Below are 20,043 nucleotides of genomic sequence, written 5' to 3' on the forward strand. Positions count from 1 at the left end.
TAAGCAGGTTAAACAGGTTAAACAGGTTAAGAAGGTTAAAAAGAGGACATTACAGAAAAAATGTGTTCGCTCTTTTTTTTTTATATCTTTCATTTATATGTATCTTTTGGCACATAAAAGTTTAATCAAAACGAAGGGACCATGGTGAAACAAAAATGTACACAAGTATGCAAGCGAATGTACGCAGCAAAATGTACACGCAATTGCGTTCTTCACAATATGCATCGCCCCTATGCATCAGCAAGCAGTATGCATACGAAACTTTTGAGGAGTTCCAGTAAATTCAAAACAAACATATATTCACATGTTCGTGAAACATATCTGTTGTTCATTCATGTTTGTCATCCAAATGCATAAGTACATTTTTATTTTAATGCATATCCGCGTGGGCATATACATTTGGAGCATATGTACTTTTACGTGTACATGTACTCACTTGATGATCCTTACTTTACACTTGTTTACATAAACAATTACGCAACATGGGGAGGTGTTCATATTAAATAAAAAAACACAAGAAAGTTTGGAAAAACGCAGTTTTTTTTTCCTTTTCCCCTTTTGTATATATATTATAAAAAAAAGAGAGAGAAAAATAAAATTGCAGCAAGTTTGGTACATAATTTTCCATGTAACTTTAAAAATTCCCGCGAAAAATTTTATGTACATATATAATAGCAACATATAGCAACATATATAGCAACGCAACAAGGGTTTTGAAAAAAAAAAAAAAAAAAAAGAAATTTACGCTCTTCACATATAAACTCATTAAATAAAAAAATATAAGTATAAATTTAAAATTAAAAAATGCGGAAAATGAAGGGGTGTCATGTGACACTTTAACTTACATTTCTTTATTTTTCCCCCCAAAGCAGAAATATGCAATCATTACGTAGTGTTATAAGGGCTCGCAACATTATGACAATTTTGGGGGGGGTTAAAAAAAATTATTTGATATTATGAAAGTCCGGCCGAAATGCGAAATACCGCATTTGGCGTTTTAAATGTATCATAATTAATTAAATGGCGCCATGGCTAGTTGCACAAAAGGAAGATACTAAGAAAATGCTTACAATATGTATATTGTGCATGTGTTACGCATACGTTTGGCATACACGGGGCATACGCGGGGCACACGTTTGGCTATCCGTGGCATACACGGGGCATACGCGGGGCACACGTTTGGCTACCCGTGGCATACTCTCGGCATACACGGGGCACACGTTTAGCTACCCTTGGCATACGTTCGGAATACATTTGGCATACGCTTGGCATACGTTTGACATACACTTGGCATACGCCGGCATGCTAATGCGCACGAAGTGCTATCAAAAAAATGCGCATCCTTCAAAATGCAGCTAGCTGAAGTGGGGTCTATCTACATGGCCGCGCATGTTTATAGAATTATATTCATGCGTAGCGTTACTTTTTCCGTGTGATACTACGAACTTGCTCATTTTTTTGAAGTATCAAGATTGTAAAGGAGAAAAAAAAAAAAAGCGTCATCAAAAGATGAATTTAAAGGGGTGAAATTAAACGCGTGTTAATTTAAAAAAAGTGAGAGGGAAAATTAAAATTTAACCTAAAATAAAAATCGACATGAAAATTAAAAGCGAAATCCACGTGAAAATTTAAAGAAAAGCCTACGTCAATTTAAAAATTAACATAAGAATAAAAAAGCGAACAAAAAGGAAAATAACAAAGTAACAAAAGAAAAAACGAAACAGCCTTTTGCACAATCTTGCGAACGTAAATGCGCGCTGTACACCTTTTAACATATTTTTTAATGTACATGTGTACGCAAAAAAAAAAAAAAAAAAAAAACAGCAGCAGAAGCAGCAGCAGTACTATGTACCCTATACCTATATGTTTTCCTTCGTACAAGCATTACCTTATTGTGCACACTTTTGACTAATCCCCGCGTGGGTTATATTTCCGAACAACTACACGTATTCATAAGTAGATGCCTTCATCTTACCGCTTATTTCCCCCGCTTAAAAAGGTTAAGAATTGTTAAACTTCATGTGTATAACGAATCGAAATTTTTTGTTCTCTATCAAAATGCGTTCGTTTCATAACGGTGAACACACGTTTTTATGGAATGTAAAAACAGCCACAAAAAGAGTTGAACGCTTCTAAACATTTAGGGCACACCTTCGTCTGCCTTCCTAGCCACAACTTTGTGAACGAACCAACCAGTCGATCAGCTAGCTAGCCTATCACTCAACAAAAATGGACTTCTCAGCCCGTTTGTTAATTCTTTCCTACATTATAGAAATGCTAATGCAAAAAAAATTAACAATACAGAGCTGTTTTCCGCGGCTGTTCCGTCCTGAGTGTCCCCAAATAAGGGCTTAAAAAAAATATAAAAAAAAAAATCACTGTTCAATGAGAACGCTGGTTTAACCGGTAACCTTCTCTATAAAAAATTATTCATGTATGTTGGAAGGCATATACGTGTATATACATAAACGCATGTTCATGCATACATGGGTATGCTTCACATCTCGATGACACACAAATGGCATCAACTAAAGGTATAAAGGGGCGAACGCAAAATGCGCCCCTCCACTGCTATCAGAAAGGACAACCTATAGGAAAAATCCCCGCAATGTTTCTCCATGTGGTTCGTTCTCATACTGAATAGATGAACGCTCACGCAAAATGTTTAAAAAAAAAAATTTTATAATAATCGAAATTACTGTTTGTCTAATTTGCGATTAATTGCGTATGACGCAGGGGTGAAAAAAAAAAAAAAAAATGTACCTCAGAGGGTAATGTCTCCATGTACATGTAATTAAAAAAACTGCTACATGGATACCAAAAAATGAGGAGTAGCACAAAATCTGCTTGCGTCAAAACGCTTATAATATTGGGAGCCCCTATCTGCTTCGAATTCCATCACCTTTTCGTCTTCTTAAAGAATAAAAGCAAAGTGTAAGAGAGGCTAAAGGAAATACTCCTATACACATCATTTAAGCATAAACATTTCCTCATTTTTTTAAAAAATGGAAGGTGAAATTGTTTTGAGCGAAAAAGTAGAAGAACTAAAAAATTTGATATACGTGGATGACACTCCTTTCAGTCATCTAGACTTCATGGTTAGGAATAGAACCTATTGACCCTCCTCCTGCAACGATGTGCTGGTCGCTCAATCGAGTGTGCGCACATACATCACTACTATATCCCCTGTCCATACTTCCATACACTAGAACCCCCTTTTTGAACAAACCCGTTTAGAAGGTGCCATGCACCCCCCTCTGTGTCCTACCCGGCATGTCCTTCCTAAACACGCGGGCCCAGGAGGAACACAAAAACGGATTTAGAAAAGATGAAGTAAACGTTTATTTTTATTCTCCCCTTTCAAAATGACTTGCAAAAAAAAAAAAAAAAGGTTCATTCGAAATGCGTTTGTGTGAGAATGCCCCGTATGTGTACATTCTATCGACCCCCCTTCTTCCCCCGTCTTCCTAAAGATCAACGAGACTGATGAGCTACTAGTCGAGTACTTCTACGCAAAGAGGCTATACAGAAGCAGCTTAGTAAAAATAAAATTCCCCGAATGTTACGAAATGGCTGGAGCTCTTCTATCGGATGCGACCGCAGCATCCGTCGGAAATTTGACCCACCTCTATTTTGAACTAGGAACCGAATTATGCCAAATGTTAAGCATAAAGAGATGAGAAATAAACACCCGTGGGGTAACCTACTCAGAGGTGTCTCTATCCTCAACAAAGGGTGCCTGGAGACGTTCACATATAGTATAATCATTCTGCTGCATGTGTATTTTTCCCCCCTTTGGCTCATCTTAAAAATAATCAAAAGCTTCGCATGATCGTTAATTAGAGCAGCCTTTTGGAAAATTACTCCACATGCTGCTTCCTTCCAAATTCTATGTTGTAATCCCCTCAGGCTGCCGGAAAACGAATGGCCAGTAGAGAAGCTGGAAGAGCTCCTGCTGATCGCGGAAATGCGCAGAAGGGTTTATCTAATGAAGCATAATGACCAGGTGGACCAAACATACTTGGAGGGAATGACCTTCATGGAGAGGAAAAGTAAATCGAAAAATGCGCACGTAAAGTGTGAGCCGCCGTTTGTGCGGGTGGGGGTGCGCGTGCATCTGCCTTAGCAACTGCATTAGCATCATCATTAGCATTTGCGCCGCTTTGAAGCCACCCCCCTTGCTCATTTTTTAAAAGGTCCCACCTGAAATCCACTTCGCTTTACCCCCTTTCAATTCAGTGTTCAATTCATTCTCAAAGGGAACAGACGTAGACAAGCAAAAGGCGACATCGAACAGAAACATTTTTAACTTTTTTGAATTCGATTTATGATCATTTCCTGCGTTAAACAAAGCGTTCTTTTTAAACGAACGCATTTGATCGATCACTCGAGGAAGAAGTCCTTGACCCGTTCGTTTGCTCACCCGCCCATTTGTTAATCCGTCTCATTTGCCTCACCAACGCATTGCTATAATTATCATTACTGTGATTATTAAATGTATTATAATATGGTCTATTGATTATTAGCACTATCATTTTTATTTTCCTACTAGCCTTATTATTGTCACTATTTTACTCTTTGAATGTTTTTGCCGCCCACTCGGTCGCAGCTTCCACACCGTTTTCAATCGTCCTTAAACTTATAAAACGCTTTTACGTCATTTTTAAGTCAAACGAGAAAAAAAATGTGTTCATACGTGCGATTAGCAAAAATGGAAAGCTTGGGGCTGCAAAGGTGCAAGGCTTTAGCCCCCCTTTCGCCAATTGTGTGTACTCCGCGTACAAAAAAAAAAAAAAAAAACACCAAACTATGCGAGGCGAGGCACTCTTTAAAGCAGCGCAAACGGGGAAAAATATTTATATGCATATGTGGGTACTTACTTTTTGGCCCACTGCCAACCTGTTTACTCCCTTCAATTTTCAAGCATCAGCATGTCGTCGGGCTTTACGTGGTACTCCACGGGCAGCCCGTAGCGGACGTAGAAGTTGTCTTCGTTTGGAATCTTCTCCAGGAGCAATTCTAAAGAGTTAAAAAAAGGAAAAGGAATTACGTCAACATTTGGGGCGTACAAACTGCTTAAAATATGCCACACTTGCATTATAGCGTCACGTGCAAACTGACATGAAGAAGCAAATATACGGATGGCAAAACTGCGGGATGTGAAACCCCCCAGGGATACTCCCCTCGGAGACACGTCACCCTTGAATACATTTATTTGCAGCCTTTTTTTTTTTACTCAGCCTTTCTCACAAATTTGAGTATCTTACCCTGGTCGTTGCACGTGTACAGCAGGCACACGAAGAGCATATGGATGGACGTGCCGTTCACCTCTTCTGGGTTCATCTTTGACTTGGTCTGCATAAAGGGACGCATTGGGGGAGTCGTATACATGTGTGGTAATCACTACAAGTGAATGCAGAGGGGTGGCATATATGGAAACGCATAAACGCATGAACAAGGCAAGCCAAAGTTTACCGCGATGATAATGTCCTTAAAAGTTGTCGTCTTTTCCTCAACGTAGGGCACAATCTAAGCGTGTGTGGGTGGGGGTGAACAAATAAGGGGAAACTGCAGTTCGTTCGTACAAACGTATTCACGCATGTGCGCTTAGGCACACGCAGTCACTGCCGCATCGGTGCCGCTGACTTACCTGATCGTTGCGCTGCGCGGGACCCTCCGAGCCAGTCGCCTCCTTCCCCGCGGGCTTCACAATGTCGCAGAGAATTTTCTTTATTTTGGAGACATCCACAAATTTCGCCACATTTTCCATGTTCGCATTTCCAAGTGTGGTTCCGTGCGAAACACGTTGGCGGAGCTGCAGAGCAGAGGCATTCTCATTCTTGCTGCCCTGCTTGGATAGATTATGTTCATTTTCGTTCTGCCATATATCATCAAAATCCATGTTATAGAATTTATCGATGGCGTCATTTAGCCCTTCCTGCATGTGACAATCCTGGTGCTCGTCCATATTCTCCGGAAACGTGCTTTCCATATTTCTGCCTTCTCCGTAGTGTATTTGGCCCATGTCATTTGTCACAAAATCGGAGTTCACTTCGTTCAGCACGACATTTAATTTAAGGTCGCCACAATAATCACCAGGTGCGATCATTGGCGCTTTGGAAAACTTCATAATTCTATCCGTAACCGTGTTCACGCAATTAATGCAGTTATCCTTCGTTTCAAATATGTAGGAAGTTTGGTCGATGGAAAAAAGGGCATTCGATACGTACTTCTTTTTTTCCTTCTTCCATAAATCGTATGTGGATAATTCTACGTCATTTATTTCTTTATACAAATTTTCAAAATCGATAAGTGATACATCGAAGGAAGCCTTTACTTTCTTCTGCACCACGGACTGCAGTACCATGTGCTTATTCTTATGAGTCCCTTTAGCTATATCCATTAGGTTCCTAAAATTCCCATGGGCCATTAGCTTACTAGGAACATAGTAATGATAATTAAATTTGTTATTTACGTCTATCGCATTGAGTCTGTTTTCGAAGGTCATCACATTGCGGTTCCAGAGAGTGTCTTCATCTGGAATGGTTGATATTAGGCCTTTTCTCGTGGGACTCCCCCCTTGGTTTTTAAAAAACAAAGAATTCTGTGTACTCAAGGGGAAGTTCCCCCCTAGGGAGTTCATTAGACTGAAATCCTTATTTTCACTCTTCATGAGTTCTGGTAAGGGAAGACCCGTCATCGTGTTACTTCCTTGCTGAAATGATAAAATGCTTTGGGAATAATTTAAATTATTTCCTACAGAATCGTTTAAATTCATATTGTCAAAAGCTAGCGATTCTTGCATCACATTTTCTATGTTCAAATCTTCTATTTTGTAATCATTGAAATGCATACTGTTGTTATTTACGCTGCTGTTGAGCATCCTCCCATCCCCCACACTTGCGTTATGAAAATCGCAGTCGTCTAGTAAATTATCCATTGTCAGATTTCCACCTACACTTGATGCCAAGTTATTTTTCGCACGTTCCCCCCCGTAATCGTCCCCTTTATGCATGCTCATATGTTCCTCCTCATTCAGGTTGTAGGCATACCTACGATCATCCTCCTCATCATCATCATCGTCGTCTTCGTCGTTGCCCTGCTCGCCATCTTCTAATTCCTTCGATTCCGATCGCTTCATTTTGTGCTTACTTATTTCCGCCTTAAAATAATCCAACTCAGGGCAAATGTTCAAACTGTTAAAGTCTTCATTTCCCGCGACGAACAGGATATCCCTCAACACGTCAGAATGGAGGAACAGCTTTTTTTTGTAGCACTTCACCATTGCGTCACTGCAGTCGTTGTCATAGCTGCTGCTACTGCGAATCATAGGGGGAAATTTGCCACTCGTTTGCGTAGCAGCTGTGTCTTCATCCACCCCTTCCTCAGTGGCCTCCTCCATTTTTTTCCTCTTCTTATATTCACACGCGTCAATGTCCCCATCAAACTGTATAGACAAATCGTTATTCAAAATTAAGTTCGGCAACAAATAACTATTGCTGGAAGAGTGATCATACGTACTGTTCAATTTTAAAAAGAAGGTGTCAACTGATATATTCGACACGGTGACCGAGTCCATGGTAATGTCGGACGACTTGGCCAAAGTGGAGGACTCTTGCAGAAATTCCAACTTCCTTTTCTTTATTTTTCTATTCGAAATTTCGTTCGCATTTTTTTTTTCTTCTACCAATTCTTCATTCACTTCGCTCTGCTTTGCTATATTCATATTGCTTAAAAAATTGTATGTCTGGTCATAAATGGCTTCTACTCTGTACCCATACACTTTCGTAGCTCCCTCGATCGCTTTAGACGCTCTCGTGAAGGACAGATTAAAATCCCCCGTTTCTAACATTTCATCGTTTAGCTCTTCATTGATTTCTTCATCATTTAAATTTACTAAATCTTCCAAGTGGTCAATAATCCTTATGTCGAAAGCGTTCCTTGTGCATATCTTATTATGGGACAATGCCACCATGCAGTTTTTAAAAACGTCATTTATTTCTTTCACCTTCGTTTTGTCACACTTATCCTGGTGGTCCTTCTGATTCGCATCATTATTTTTGTTATTTAAAAAGGATAACCTTCTTAAGTTCTTGTTAAATTCTATGGGCTTCTTAAAAAGGTTTTCATTTTCTTTTATCCTCGTTAGGTTCGCCCCCGCTTTCGTGTTAACTCCCAGCTTTTTCATTTTTTCACTTCTCCGTGGTGAGTGTGTCTACGTATATGGCTAACCATCAACCGTTGCACCAGCGGGAGTATATTCTCAAATGGGTGGAGAGAACACCCCTCCGCCTACACTCCAGGTTTATATTCCTTCACACGTCCTGCTGATCCGTTTGGCCTCACTACACAGATGTGGCTCAAAAGGCTAGTTACCCTTCGGCAGACAAAAGGCTTTCTTTAAATTTGTAACGAAAAAAAAAAAAAAAAAAAGAAAGAAAAGGTTCCACTCGTGAGCTGCTTAATGCGGATGCGTCATTGCAAAATATTTCCACACCCTTTAAAGTGTTAAAATTTTTTTTTTTTTTCATTCGCTTGGCAAATAAATGCAACTCGGAAAATCTTCACCTTTTCATATGAACTAAAAAAAAAAATTACCGTTACGTACATGTGGATAACCACGTACGATACAAACACATGCGGTTACTAATTCACTGCTGTTCCCCGCTTTTGTCTTTTCGTTCCTCGTCCTTCCAGAGGCGTTTAATTTTTGCTTACACGGAGAGTCACGCGTATGTGCAGTTGATCACATAGGTATGTGTACATTTGCGCATCCACAACGATGACTGGATGTCAGCGCGAAGAGTCATTTTGTTCGCAAAAATGTCCTTTCCTTTGCGAGTTTAAATATGGCTAACTCGAATATATGCTTTTGCACAAGCTTCACTTTTGTGTTACATCATTCGGCAGGAAGTTCAAAATGGACGAATGGTGATGAGCGGTAAAGGAAGTTTTTCACACAATTTAAAAAAAAAAATGATAAATAAATTTAAAAATTTGCCAAAACGGGGTTTTTCCTTCAAATATGACAAACGCAAAATGACGCATAAACTTGTACATCTTACGTCACATGGATAATTTTTTTTTTTTTTCCCACTTTTGCCAACGCATGTATTCGTTCACATATCCTTCGTTGTGCGCATTTTTACACTCGTAGTCTTCTTATTTTTATTTTCCCATTATTTTCTACTTCTCCTTTTTGTCCTTAACCTTCTCGCAATTTTAGCCAGTTTATGCAAAATGGAAACAACCCAAAAAAAAAAAAAAAAAAAAACGCTTAACAAATCAACGCAATATTTTTTTTGAAAAATATTTTACATTTTACACGGTTGAGGAGTGCGCCAGATCGAACTCCGCTTGCCTTCTTCCGCAAACCAGAGAAAACGGACACGCACATAAGTACGCATATATATGCTATCATACGTACCTCGTTTTCGCCGTAATTTCGCACAAAAGGGAACCTCAAAGCGACTGTGAGATAAGGCCTTTCATGCAGTTATATTTACACCTTCCCCCCAAAAGCTGATCTCACGCACGAAGCAAACGGCTAGCAGCAGACTCTGTTGTGCCGCGCCCCCCCTCCAACGTACCAATAGTTGAAGAGAAACCAAAGGGGGCACTATATTGTTTTAAAACCCTGCGCTGTATTTAAAGGTTCCTTTCAGGCAATAAATGCGCTAAGTTACTATGCGGAAACAAATAAAAAAAAAAATTAGACCACACGCATTCCTCTTATGTTCAATAAGTGTATGTAATCAAACGGCGGTGCGCGGAACGTTATGAAAGAGGAGCTGGCGACTTGTTGCCAAGGGTATACACAAACGCGTGCGCCACTGCGTGAGTAATTTCTCTGGGGAAAAATTCATTCGGAAAATGACATATAATACAAACACGCTGAACGAATGATGCGCCAAAAAAAAATACGATAAAGGAAAACGCGATGAAGAAAACGCGATAAGGGAAAACGCGATAAAGAAAACGCGATGAAAGAAAATGCCATAAAATAAAATAAGACAAATGGGACGCAATGAGCTAAACTCGCATTTTTAACAAGGGGGAATATTCTCCATTTTTTAGGCCTACGGGCGGAACTCCAAAAATGCGTCCACGTAACGCTGTCAAGGTGGTACATACGATTCGCAAGGTGGATGCAAGCAGCTATGCTGATATCACCCGCATGACACATAAGTAAATGCCACAGTTCGTTGTTACCCCCCTGCCGTTTTCGCCTTGGCAAAAATAAACACACGACAGCTTCGTATGGACATACCCAAACCATTCGCTTCTACGCTCACGTGTAATGTACGTATTTGTAAATGTGGCGACATGGGTGTGGCTACGCCCTGAGGGGGCTTCACTCCTGCTATGAGGAATAAACCCCAAGCAGGAGCAATTAAAGGGGCACACTCTTTGGGTGACATTCCTCCTTAAGAACATAAGAGCAACCACATCCACGGAGGCTATACACCCCCATACACCTCATTCACTTTCACTCTCCTCATTATAATCGTTTTTATTCTTGTTGGACGTGAACTGTGCCTCGTAGAAGTCAACAATCTGCTGCGATGTGGTGGCCTGCTCGGCATTCTTATCCTCCCTGAGTCTTAGAAACCTCGGAAAACGCAAGCCGATGCCCTTGTCATCCGAATAAACCCCTATAGCTGCGGTATGCACAGGCGAGAGAGACAAGTCGGCCGCCTTCACCTCCCATACGTAATGCGCATCAAACCACACATCGGGGTTTAACTTATCGGAAACTTCGTAATACGATTTTTTGTTTGGTATAATTTTATCACTCAAAGTTTCGTATAAGGAGCCAAGAACTTCATCACTAAAACCGGTGCCTGCTTTACATACAGTTTGGAAGTTTTCAGTTTCTGAGTTGTACGTGGCTAAAACGAATGCACCATACACTCCGCTTCTTTTTCCTTTCCCATAATAACCCGCTATGGGTACTAAATCTACCGAGTCGGACAGTCCTTCTATATAATCCTTTTTAACCTTCAACCAATTTAATGATCGTCTAGACGGTTCGTAAGAAGCATTATCCAGCAGCGTTTTCACCATTAGCCCTTCACAATTATTCTCAATTGCATCTTGTAAAAATATGTCAATGTCTTCTATATTGTTCATTTCGGAGTGCGTTGCATAACAGAGCACTCCATCCTTACATTTCAGTAATGAGTACAAAAGTTTCCTCCTAATTTCTAGCGGTTCTTTAATAACGGGCACGCCGTTACAACAGATGAGGTCAAATGGGAACAAACATATTTTCACCTTTATATTTTCAATATCCACATCTTTTCTCTTTCTCGTGGTCAGCACCTGAAATGGTAGTATCTTTTTATTCTCTATATCGTAAGCCACAACTTCGCTATCAATAATGCACTCTGTAGCACCGCTGATAATTTGATCCCTCACTATTTGAATAACGTCTGGGTACTTCTCAGTCATGGTTTCTAAATTTCGGCTAAAAATCTTTATATTGTCCTTATCTATATAATGTATTTGAGCCCTTTCTCCATCATATTTATACTCACATGTAAATGTCACATTGTTGAACCGGTCTAGTACTTCTTGTATTCCTTTCGTCGGCTTGGCCAACATAGGCTGCACGGGTAGCCCCGCTTTCACTGTGCACTTTTTACTTAACGTGTTCATGTCATCTCCACTTAGCAAATTCTGAATGATAATTTCGATATTTGGCAACTCACAGAGGGCGCTCTTCACCGACTTTTCCATGCACTCAAAAATGTCCGAATCGTTATTCACTTCGCAGTAGCTTTTTTTTAGCTCCTTAAATATGGGGAGCAACCGGGTGTCTCCTTCCTTCCCTATTTCGTAGAACAAATTCGGTTTGCTTATTTTTTCGTTTCTTATTTTGATGGACTGAACCAGCGCGTCGAAGTCGAACTGGTTCAGCTCGCCCTGATTTTTCTCTCCCTTTTCGTCATCCCCTAACTTCTCCTTCTCCTTCTCCTTCTTTACGTTGGAAGGACCCCCCCCAGCTTGCTTCTCCACTTTGACCGCCCCCCCCTTTTCCCCCTTCACCTTATTCTTGTCATCCTCCGTTGTGCTGTCGCTAACTGTGCCATCCTCCCCGCTGCCACCTCCCTTCGCGCCTAGCAGTTGCGCGTTCATCAGTTTCCCCTTCTGCACAATTTCTTCCGGAATGGACGGACGCGTTAAAATAAATGCATACGACAGGGCCTGCAGCACAGTGGCGCTGTTCACCCCGATTCTCAATCGTTGCTGCAAAAAACGAACTATATATTTCGCTTCACTAGTTTTCGCACTCACCAGAAGCTTCTTAATTACCTCTCTCTTTTTCTGCTGCGAGTTAGAACCACTCAAATTTGGTATGCTCTTCAGTTCATTAAATACCGACTGGATGGTCAAACGAGGCAAAGGAAAAATGGTCCTCATCTTGCAAGAACAACTCTCTGCTATTATTCCAAGATCCTCAATTTGTTGTAAATCCTTTTTTATGCTTGATTCAGTTCTACTATACGCCTCAGACATGGTTTTCAAAATCAGAGCTTCTCCCACACCTGCTTCGACATTTAAATAATCAGGGGCTACCTTGTTTAGGGTTATATACACAGCTGGGATTAAATCATTTGGACTGTAGTATATTAAAACTCTGAAAACATTGGACAGGATAATTGCTACATTTTTCTTGCTACCAGTACCACTTCCCTTCAGCTCTTCTATTTGGTTAAATGTATTCGTCAGAAAAGTGAACAATAGGGAATCTTTAAACTTGTGTTTTTCCTTATCCTTTTGCGAAAGGTATAAATTGCTTACATCAAAATGTACGGGGTTAAATTTGGGTGATGTCAGGTCGCTCACTTTCTCATCTTCCCTAACGATGCAGTTAAATAGGGACCCTTTTTTTATATCATTTTCGCTCTTCCCCTTGGCCTTTTTCGTCTTTGTGTTTCCATCACTTGCTATTTTTCTCTTGGTTGTTTCCTTGTCTTCTTCCTTCACTTTGGATTCCTCCTTAACGTCCGTTTCTTCCTTCTGCTCATCCATGGTTTTCTTCGGGAAGGACAGGCATTTCCTGAACAAGCGGAAAAAAAAAAAAAAGTGGTTAATCTTTCTACACACAGCTACGATTGTGCGTGTGCGGCAGCACGATTTTGTATGCATCTCGATTTGTTAAAATGGGCGCGCCTCTTGTTCGGGGCGCAGAACAGGGGGCTTCTACATCCCCAGGCACACAAACACACGCACATATATACATATATATATGCACATATATGTATATATTTTTTTCATCCCTCTGAACACACGCCGATCGCACTTGCCGAGGAAATGGCGCTTTCCCCATTTCGCACTCTCATCACTTTTTCTCTCTTTTAAAACTTAAAATGTGCATACAAAAAATCGCTGCGTCTATTCGATGCACTCTTTCTAAAGTTGGTGAAAACTTTCACGTTGAAATTCGTTTTGCGCCTGTAGAATTTATTCTTTTGCATAAGGGGTATTATATAAGCGTATTCTCTTCTCATGCAACTGTTAACTTTGCACAAAAGCATTCTCGCTATGAGCAGTAGCACGAGCAATTTCATGTTAGCGCAGCTGCCTATACACATGCACGCACAGGCTATTTCGGGGCTCAGTAGTGGTGCCCGCTAGCATTGGGCTCGCCGCAACAGGCAGTTCGACCATGCCGAAGCGTGCAGATTAAATCATGCAAGCCAAGTCGTGCAAGCCACGTCGTGCAAGCCAATTCGTGCAGGCCAATTCGTGCAAGCCAATTCATGCAAGCCAAATCACACAAACCACTCCGCGTAAACCCTTGCATATCCCTGGGGACACTCGCCGAATGACTGCCAGCTGCTCACTCGGCGCATTCCTCGCTTCCGTTCACCCCATATCATAGCACATCTCATCCGCGCTACGATATTTTTCTCACACTGTTTGAGAACATTTCTTAAGTTCACACGAAAATGAGTAAAAAATAAAATATGCTTATCTTTTTTTTTATTAAAAACTCACTCTAAAGTTACTTGCTTAAGTGCCTTTTCCATATTTATAAAACTTAAAAAATGAAATTGTTTAAAATAAAAAAAAAAAAAAAAAAAAAGTAGCCAATTTCAAATAACGTGTGAAAAAAAAAAAAGAGATTACATGAGAAAATCTTCAAAAGGTTTTTATAAATCTCCTTATACGTTGTTCTCACACTGATACGCAGTCCTTTTTCCTCAAATTTGTCACTAATTTGGAATAATATTTTTAAAAAGGGAAAGAAGTTTCTACATTCTCTAGCAGAATATCATAAAAAAAGCCAATAGATACGAAAAAAAAGGAAAGCAATAGGGAGAGGGGAAAAACTACGCTACATTTAAAAAAATGTAATTATGTGTAAATCAATAAATAAACGAAATAGTTCGCAGGAGGGGAAAAAAAAAAAAAAAAAAAGTATACACATTTGCTTACATGCGTGGATATATACACAATACGTGTATTCGTGTAAAAGTGTATCTATAGCAGATAAGGCGAAAAGGAAAAAAAAAAAAAAAAAAACACACACATAAAAATAGTAATAATAAACTCTAAACACACATGATACTTCAAAAAAAGCTTTTCCCTCTTGTGTAATTTCAAATTTGTTGAATTTTACTAAAAAAGGGGACGAAGAATTATGTAAAAGAGAAAAAGAGGACTCTAAATTAAACAGCTCTTATTTTGAAGAAGCTGAAAAGGAGAAAGTGTAAAATGTGTTACAAAAAGGGGATGTTTTTTTTTTTTTTTCTTTTTTTTGTCCCACTAAATGCAGAATGATTAAAATAAGAATGCATAAAACTTAGCTTGAAAAGGAGAGAAAAAAATAGAAGTGTTTTAATCCCTATCACGGGAGCATTTAATTTGTGTGTAAATTGGGGCAAAACTGCTGCTCAGCTATTTCACAAGTTCATGTACGGGGCATTTAAATTATGCTGCGCAATTTTTTTACCGCTAAGCCGAGAAGGGGGGGAGTCCGCATGCTGGTGTGATAGCGGCACGTGCACACCAGTACATGCGCATAGGCACATAGGCACGCTGAACATGGCACGCTTGCACACGCCCCCCTTCAGGGCCCCATCCTCACTCACACACACACACATATATATATATATGCCGCCTCTGCGCACACGCACGAGGCACATATAAGTTACCAATTCCATACGCTACTTATCATTTCAAAAAGGTCACCCCCTCGCTGCAACTCAGCTAAATTCGAATGCACTTAAAAAAATAAACAGACATGACTACAGTTATTAAACATAAAAAAATGACCATCCCCGTGACGTAGACAAAGGCAAATTCATGTTGCTCCAGCTTTATTTTCAAGTTCATGCCGAAAACCCCTGCAAAAGAAACGCGAAAGAAAGAAGTGCGCCAAATGAGATAACTCGTTCGTCCCCAGCTGCGCGCGCAGTGGATAGCCGACACGTTTCCATGCTCTCTACGCGGTTACGCCATTACGCCGCTACTCCACTACTCCGCTACGCCCCCATATGCTCGCACAATTGGGGCGACTCCTCAAATGGCGCATGACTAACCCGTTATGAGTGTTCCTATGCCGAAGCCGGAGTTAATCAAACTGATGACTATATCCATGCGTATCAAGTTATTCCTAGAGAGAGACAAATCCGAAACCATTTTGTTTTCCAAATTCTGCATCAACTCATATAAGTGCTTCACTTGATCGTGTATCTGATGAAGTTCTTGGTCAAAATATTCCAGCAGCATTTGCAGGTCCTGATTCGTCGCCTCTTTGTTGTCTTCCTCCCCATTAATAGGGTTAAAATAACACTTGGTTAATTCCATTTTTTTCAAGTCGGCATTATTTTCTGATATTTCGTGAAAAGCCTTAATGAAGGAATTAACTTTATTTATTAAAATATTGGTGGGTTCTTTTAAGTTATGCAGATTGGTTAGTACATCCTGATAGTTGGTCACTTTTAAAGTAAATTTGATGTCCGCAAAATCTTTACTTAAGAGTTTCATTTCTGCATTTAAATGTTCAATGGCACTTGAAAAAACACATTCCAAGGCACAAAATTCAAAGGGTCTTTTCTCCATAATTTTGGTGTCCACTTTGTACAAATTGGTGTACCTCTTAGACACATTACATAACTTCTTAATTAGATCATCTCGAATTAAATCTTCTTTTATGACTAGGAACACGCTAGAGTGTAAAATGATGCATGTTAACGGGGGCAGCGATACCAGTATGGCATTTAACCTAGCTTCTATGCTCGCTATATTGTTATTTTCCGCGAGCAACTGCTTACAATCTCGATAGTTTATTAACCCACTCTTCTGTTTTATATAATTTATGTGGCAGCATTGTTTCACTCTTTTCAAAAACTCCGTGCATAGGTATTCCCTTATGAAGCACTTCCCACCAAAAATTTCTATTATGACGTGCCTTTTTAATTTGCTCAGCTGAATTAGGTAATCGTTTTCGTGGAGTATTCCCTCCAGTTTGAGGTTGGACTCCCTCTTCGTCGCGTCCAGGTTGAATTTGTAGTTCAGGTTGTAGCTGCTGTTGAAGTTGCTGTTGAAGTTGCTGTTGTAGTTGCCGCCGTGGTTGCCGCCGTGGTTGCCGCCGTGGTTGCCGCCGTGGTTGCCGCCGTGGTTGCCGCCGTGGTTGCCGCCGTGGTTGCCGCCGTGGTTGCCGCCGTGGTTGCCGCCGTGGTTGCCGCCGTGGTTGCCGCCGTGGTTGCCGCTGTAGTTACCGCCGTGGTGGCCGCCTTTGCTGCCGCCGTGCTGGTCGTGGATACCCTGACCGCTGGTGTGGTTGTTGCTGTTGCACAGCGAGTTACGTATCCTGGCCTTCAGCTCCGTGTTGTCGTCATTCAGGGAAAACCTGTCCCTATTTATAAATGTGGAGTTATTTACCGAGTTGTCTTTCCTCGAAAAAGTTTCCATCGCATCCTTCTCCTTCTTATACCGGTTAACTATCTTGTTCTTCAAGTTGTGCTCATACGTGTCCTTCTCGAAACTTGTAATATTCACAATGTCATCGTCGTCATTGAAATCCAGCTCGTCGCAGTCGTAGTTGCGCTTCAGGCATACCCCGTTGTCCTTCAGCGCAAAGGATTCATAAGACATTTTAAGGGAAGCGAGAGGTAAGTGTGCACCGAAAAGTGGGAGAAAATTTCACTCAAATGGGACAAAAAGGGTACGCAGCGGGGAAGCAACAAAGTGTAGCGGGGAAGGAAAAAAGAAAAAGAAAAATCTCCTAACGCATAATCTTAAAGAACGAAGATCTAGCCAAACGCGTTATAACATGATGAACAAATTGTGCCCTCATGGGTATGCACATGCGTGTACACGCCAGCCTGGCCATAAGGCCCTTTCCTTTTCAGCGCACGCCAAATGAGGAGGCTCCCCGGGGGTCAAAAAATCGGGCACATCACAAAAAGCATGCATTCCACGAACGTCACAAAAGCACGCACTCCACGAACGTCACAAAAGCAGGCACTCCACGAACGTCACTAATCTTTGCATTTGTACACTAAAGAAACGCGGAGGGTGGCCATATTCGTCAGGCTAACTAAAAGAGACGAATAACCCCAGTAACGCTGGTAAAGTGCCAACCGGGTAAAAACAATACATTCAAAATGGGGAAAAAAAAAAAAAAAACTAGTCCTGTTTAGGAACGTTCTAAAAAATATTGCTTAAGTATGTACACACCTGTAAATGCATATCTCTTTGCGTCACCGCAAGCGCCTTTTGGCATGTTCTCAAACTGTAAGTGCGCGGAAGCAAGTTTAACGTGGGCAATTGCGCAGGTGGGCTAATTAGCAATCTGGGCTGCGAGGCAAATGTGCAAAATGTTCAGGTGCACAAGCGCGTAAACTTACACATAAAATGATAAGCAATGTTTCAGGTCATACGTGTAATACACATGCACATGTGTGAAAGGTACCCAAGGGAGAAACAGGAAAATTGCGTATACGCAAAAATGAAAAAAATGAGTAAAGGAGAAAAATTAAAAACTTTTCACTCTGCGAAGCATGCAAGTGTTCTTCCAGCATGTCTGCAATTCGGTAATCCAAAACAAGTTTGCACGGGCATCCGCGTGTTGGCTTTTGCGAAGTTCCCCTTTATCATTTCACAAGTGTAATACGCCACGTGCCATTCACTTGCCAACTGTGCCTTGCCATGATTGTGCTGGCTACGCTTCTCTAAAAAGGATTAAACTTTTGCTGCTCCTTATGCGTGTGTGTAAATATCCATGTTGCGCAACTCTTTGCTGCGTTTTTTATTTTCCCCTCTTGGCATTCCCAAAATGGTGATGATGTTTGGCACCCCCAAAATGAAAATAACTGCATTTTAAAAGGGGGCAAACAGCAACAAGAGCGCAGCAGTGAATTTTTCTCAAAAGAAGGTGTTTTATTTATTTGTTCATTTATTCATTTGTTCACTTATTTTTTTATTTATTTTTAAGGGCTACAAGAACTCGCCCAGGAGTCACATGTGCTCACAATGGTGTATCCCGATCGGCGTCACTGTTCCGCTTGGTGGACCATCCTTGGATCACGCACTCGCCGTTTTTTCCCTTAACTGCGTTGCTTCTTGCCAGTTTGCTAAAAAAAAGTTCCCTCATTCTCTTTGCATACATACGATTACGTCGGCGTAGCTTCTACAAAATGGTGTTCACGTCACGTGAATTTTTCCGTGCGAAAAAAAAGAAAAGCAACAAGTGAAACGAAAAAAAAGAGCAAACATGATGCGAAAAAACAACCCTGAAAAAAAAAAGAGTCAACGTTGCAGGACCTTTACAAACGCTCATTTTGATGAGGCCTCACTTAATGCTTTCCATTTTCGCTCTTCTTCGATGAATGGCTTCGCCCCAGTTGCCGCCCACTCAAAAGAGGGAACATAAAAGTATCCCCAAATGGATGCAAAAAAAAAAAAAATTCCCTTTAACGCGTCAAACAAAACATTCCTACTTCATCGCAGCAGACGGAAAATTCCAACGCAACATTAAGAAAATAAAAATAAATGAAAAAAACTCATTGAACGTCCTGTATGCATATTTTCCACATTAACATAAATAAAAAGACATTTTTTCTTTCATCCCCAGGAGGGTTTTCCCCCCGCGCTTCATCATGAATTACGACTCCGGCGTTTCGTAAAATTTGCCCACTTTGTAACTCACGTGTGGCATGCCAAATGGAAATCTTTCCGCGAACTAAAGTTCCAACATGTTCGTGTACATTCGCGTCCAACTCGTCCGCCGCGTAAGCAGCTAAGGGGTTTTTTTTTTGCACCTTCCCACAAGCAGACATACACATGCACATATAAATACATATGCTTATGCGCTCCACCATCACCCCTCCATATACATCGTGTACTCGCCTCACCGAATAACCGCGTGCGCAAAATGAGCAAATATAAAGGCTCCCTACTTACAGTACTGATAAGCAGCACCGTCGGGTGGAACTTGAACAGGCTATATCGGCAAAACGAGTTGAGTGCACAGGGGGTTAGGAATAACCATGACGTAATCGTAGTTAGGCAAGTAAACATTTCTGATAAGAAGAACCCACACAGTCACCTCCACATCGAAAACAATACGAGCACTAATGGGAACCCCCAGTCAGCCATTTTAAACGAAAAGGAGCTACTAAACTTGGTGCAGCACTTTAACGATATCAATAAGAAACACAAAGGATTCTGCGAAACGAGCATCTTTAAAAATTCCACCTTCTCAAAAACGGACAATGAAAACAGCGGTGAGGACAGTTTCAACACCTACTTGATAATAGACAAATGGAAAACAAAAAACGAATTTGAAAAATCCAAAAAGGACTTTGAAATTTTGTTTGCACAGAAAAATCATATTTATGATAAAAAAATGGAGGATGTTTATCTGAACTATGAAATGTATAATAATAACTACGAAACTGCCTCGGCACAAAATATTTTCCAGAAATTGTACTACTTCATTTTTGACTAGACGGATTGGCTTGTTTGTGCGGAGCGAATTTTTTTTTTACGTTGTGTGTTGCCCCCTTTTTTAAGGTCACGCGT

General features: G+C 40.6%; 5 protein-coding genes across 5 annotated transcripts, besides 7 other annotated features; 2 read left to right on the plus strand and 3 right to left on the minus strand.

The window, feature by feature from the left end:
- Positions 1 to 2,615: 2,615 nt before the first annotated feature.
- Positions 2,616 to 2,648: a microsatellite.
- Positions 2,649 to 3,005: 357 nt separating this feature from the next.
- PVX_122035 (hypothetical protein, conserved) lies at positions 3,006 to 4,331 on the plus strand (the record flags this gene model as incomplete). Its single annotated transcript, XM_001616920.1, has 5 exons — positions 3,006 to 3,098; positions 3,238 to 3,333; positions 3,474 to 3,661; positions 3,910 to 4,052; positions 4,240 to 4,331. 5 exons carry the CDS (start codon positions 3,006 to 3,008, stop codon positions 4,329 to 4,331), a joined length of 612 nt encoding a protein of 203 aa, XP_001616970.1.
- Positions 3,563 to 3,584: a microsatellite.
- Positions 4,332 to 4,487: 156 nt separating the features above from the next.
- Positions 4,488 to 4,507: a microsatellite.
- Positions 4,508 to 4,700: 193 nt separating this feature from the next.
- On the minus strand, positions 4,701 to 8,326 carry PVX_122040 (hypothetical protein, conserved). The gene is made up of 4 exons (XM_001616921.1): positions 5,651 to 8,326; positions 5,476 to 5,529; positions 5,268 to 5,355; positions 4,701 to 5,019 (listed from the first exon to the last, which is right to left on the minus strand). Exons 1-4 carry the CDS (start codon positions 8,186 to 8,188, stop codon positions 4,913 to 4,915), a joined length of 2,787 nt encoding a protein of 928 aa, XP_001616971.1. The 5' UTR covers positions 8,189 to 8,326; the 3' UTR covers positions 4,701 to 4,912.
- Positions 8,242 to 8,261: a microsatellite.
- Positions 8,327 to 9,009: 683 nt separating the features above from the next.
- Positions 9,010 to 9,034: a microsatellite.
- A 1,445-nt stretch (positions 9,035 to 10,479) lies between these two features.
- Positions 10,480 to 14,028, minus strand: PVX_122045 (DNA ligase 1 precursor, putative; the record flags this gene model as incomplete). Its single annotated transcript, XM_001616922.1, has 2 exons — positions 13,387 to 14,028; positions 10,480 to 13,066 (listed from the first exon to the last, which is right to left on the minus strand). The coding sequence occupies exons 1-2, from the start codon at positions 13,599 to 13,601 to the stop codon at positions 10,480 to 10,482; spliced, it is 2,802 nt and encodes a 933-aa protein (XP_001616972.1). The 5' UTR covers positions 13,602 to 14,028.
- Positions 12,938 to 12,961: a microsatellite.
- A 1,194-nt stretch (positions 14,029 to 15,222) lies between the features above and the next one.
- PVX_122050 (hypothetical protein, conserved) lies at positions 15,223 to 17,112 on the minus strand (the record flags this gene model as incomplete). Its single annotated transcript, XM_001616923.1, has 2 exons — positions 15,223 to 15,359; positions 15,555 to 17,112. The coding sequence occupies 2 exons, from the start codon at positions 17,110 to 17,112 to the stop codon at positions 15,223 to 15,225; spliced, it is 1,695 nt and encodes a 564-aa protein (XP_001616973.1).
- Positions 15,890 to 15,913: a microsatellite.
- Positions 17,113 to 18,725: 1,613 nt separating the features above from the next.
- PVX_122055 (hypothetical protein, conserved) lies at positions 18,726 to 19,969 on the plus strand (the record flags this gene model as incomplete). Its single annotated transcript, XM_001616924.1, has 1 exon — positions 18,726 to 19,969. The coding sequence occupies exon 1, from the start codon at positions 19,394 to 19,396 to the stop codon at positions 19,967 to 19,969; it is 576 nt and encodes a 191-aa protein (XP_001616974.1). The 5' UTR covers positions 18,726 to 19,393.
- Positions 19,970 to 20,043: the final 74 nt, after the last annotated feature.

This window comes from Plasmodium vivax, chromosome 14 (assembly GCF_000002415.2).
Source record: "Plasmodium vivax chromosome 14, whole genome shotgun sequence".
NCBI lineage: Eukaryota > Apicomplexa > Aconoidasida > Haemosporida > Plasmodiidae > Plasmodium > Plasmodium vivax.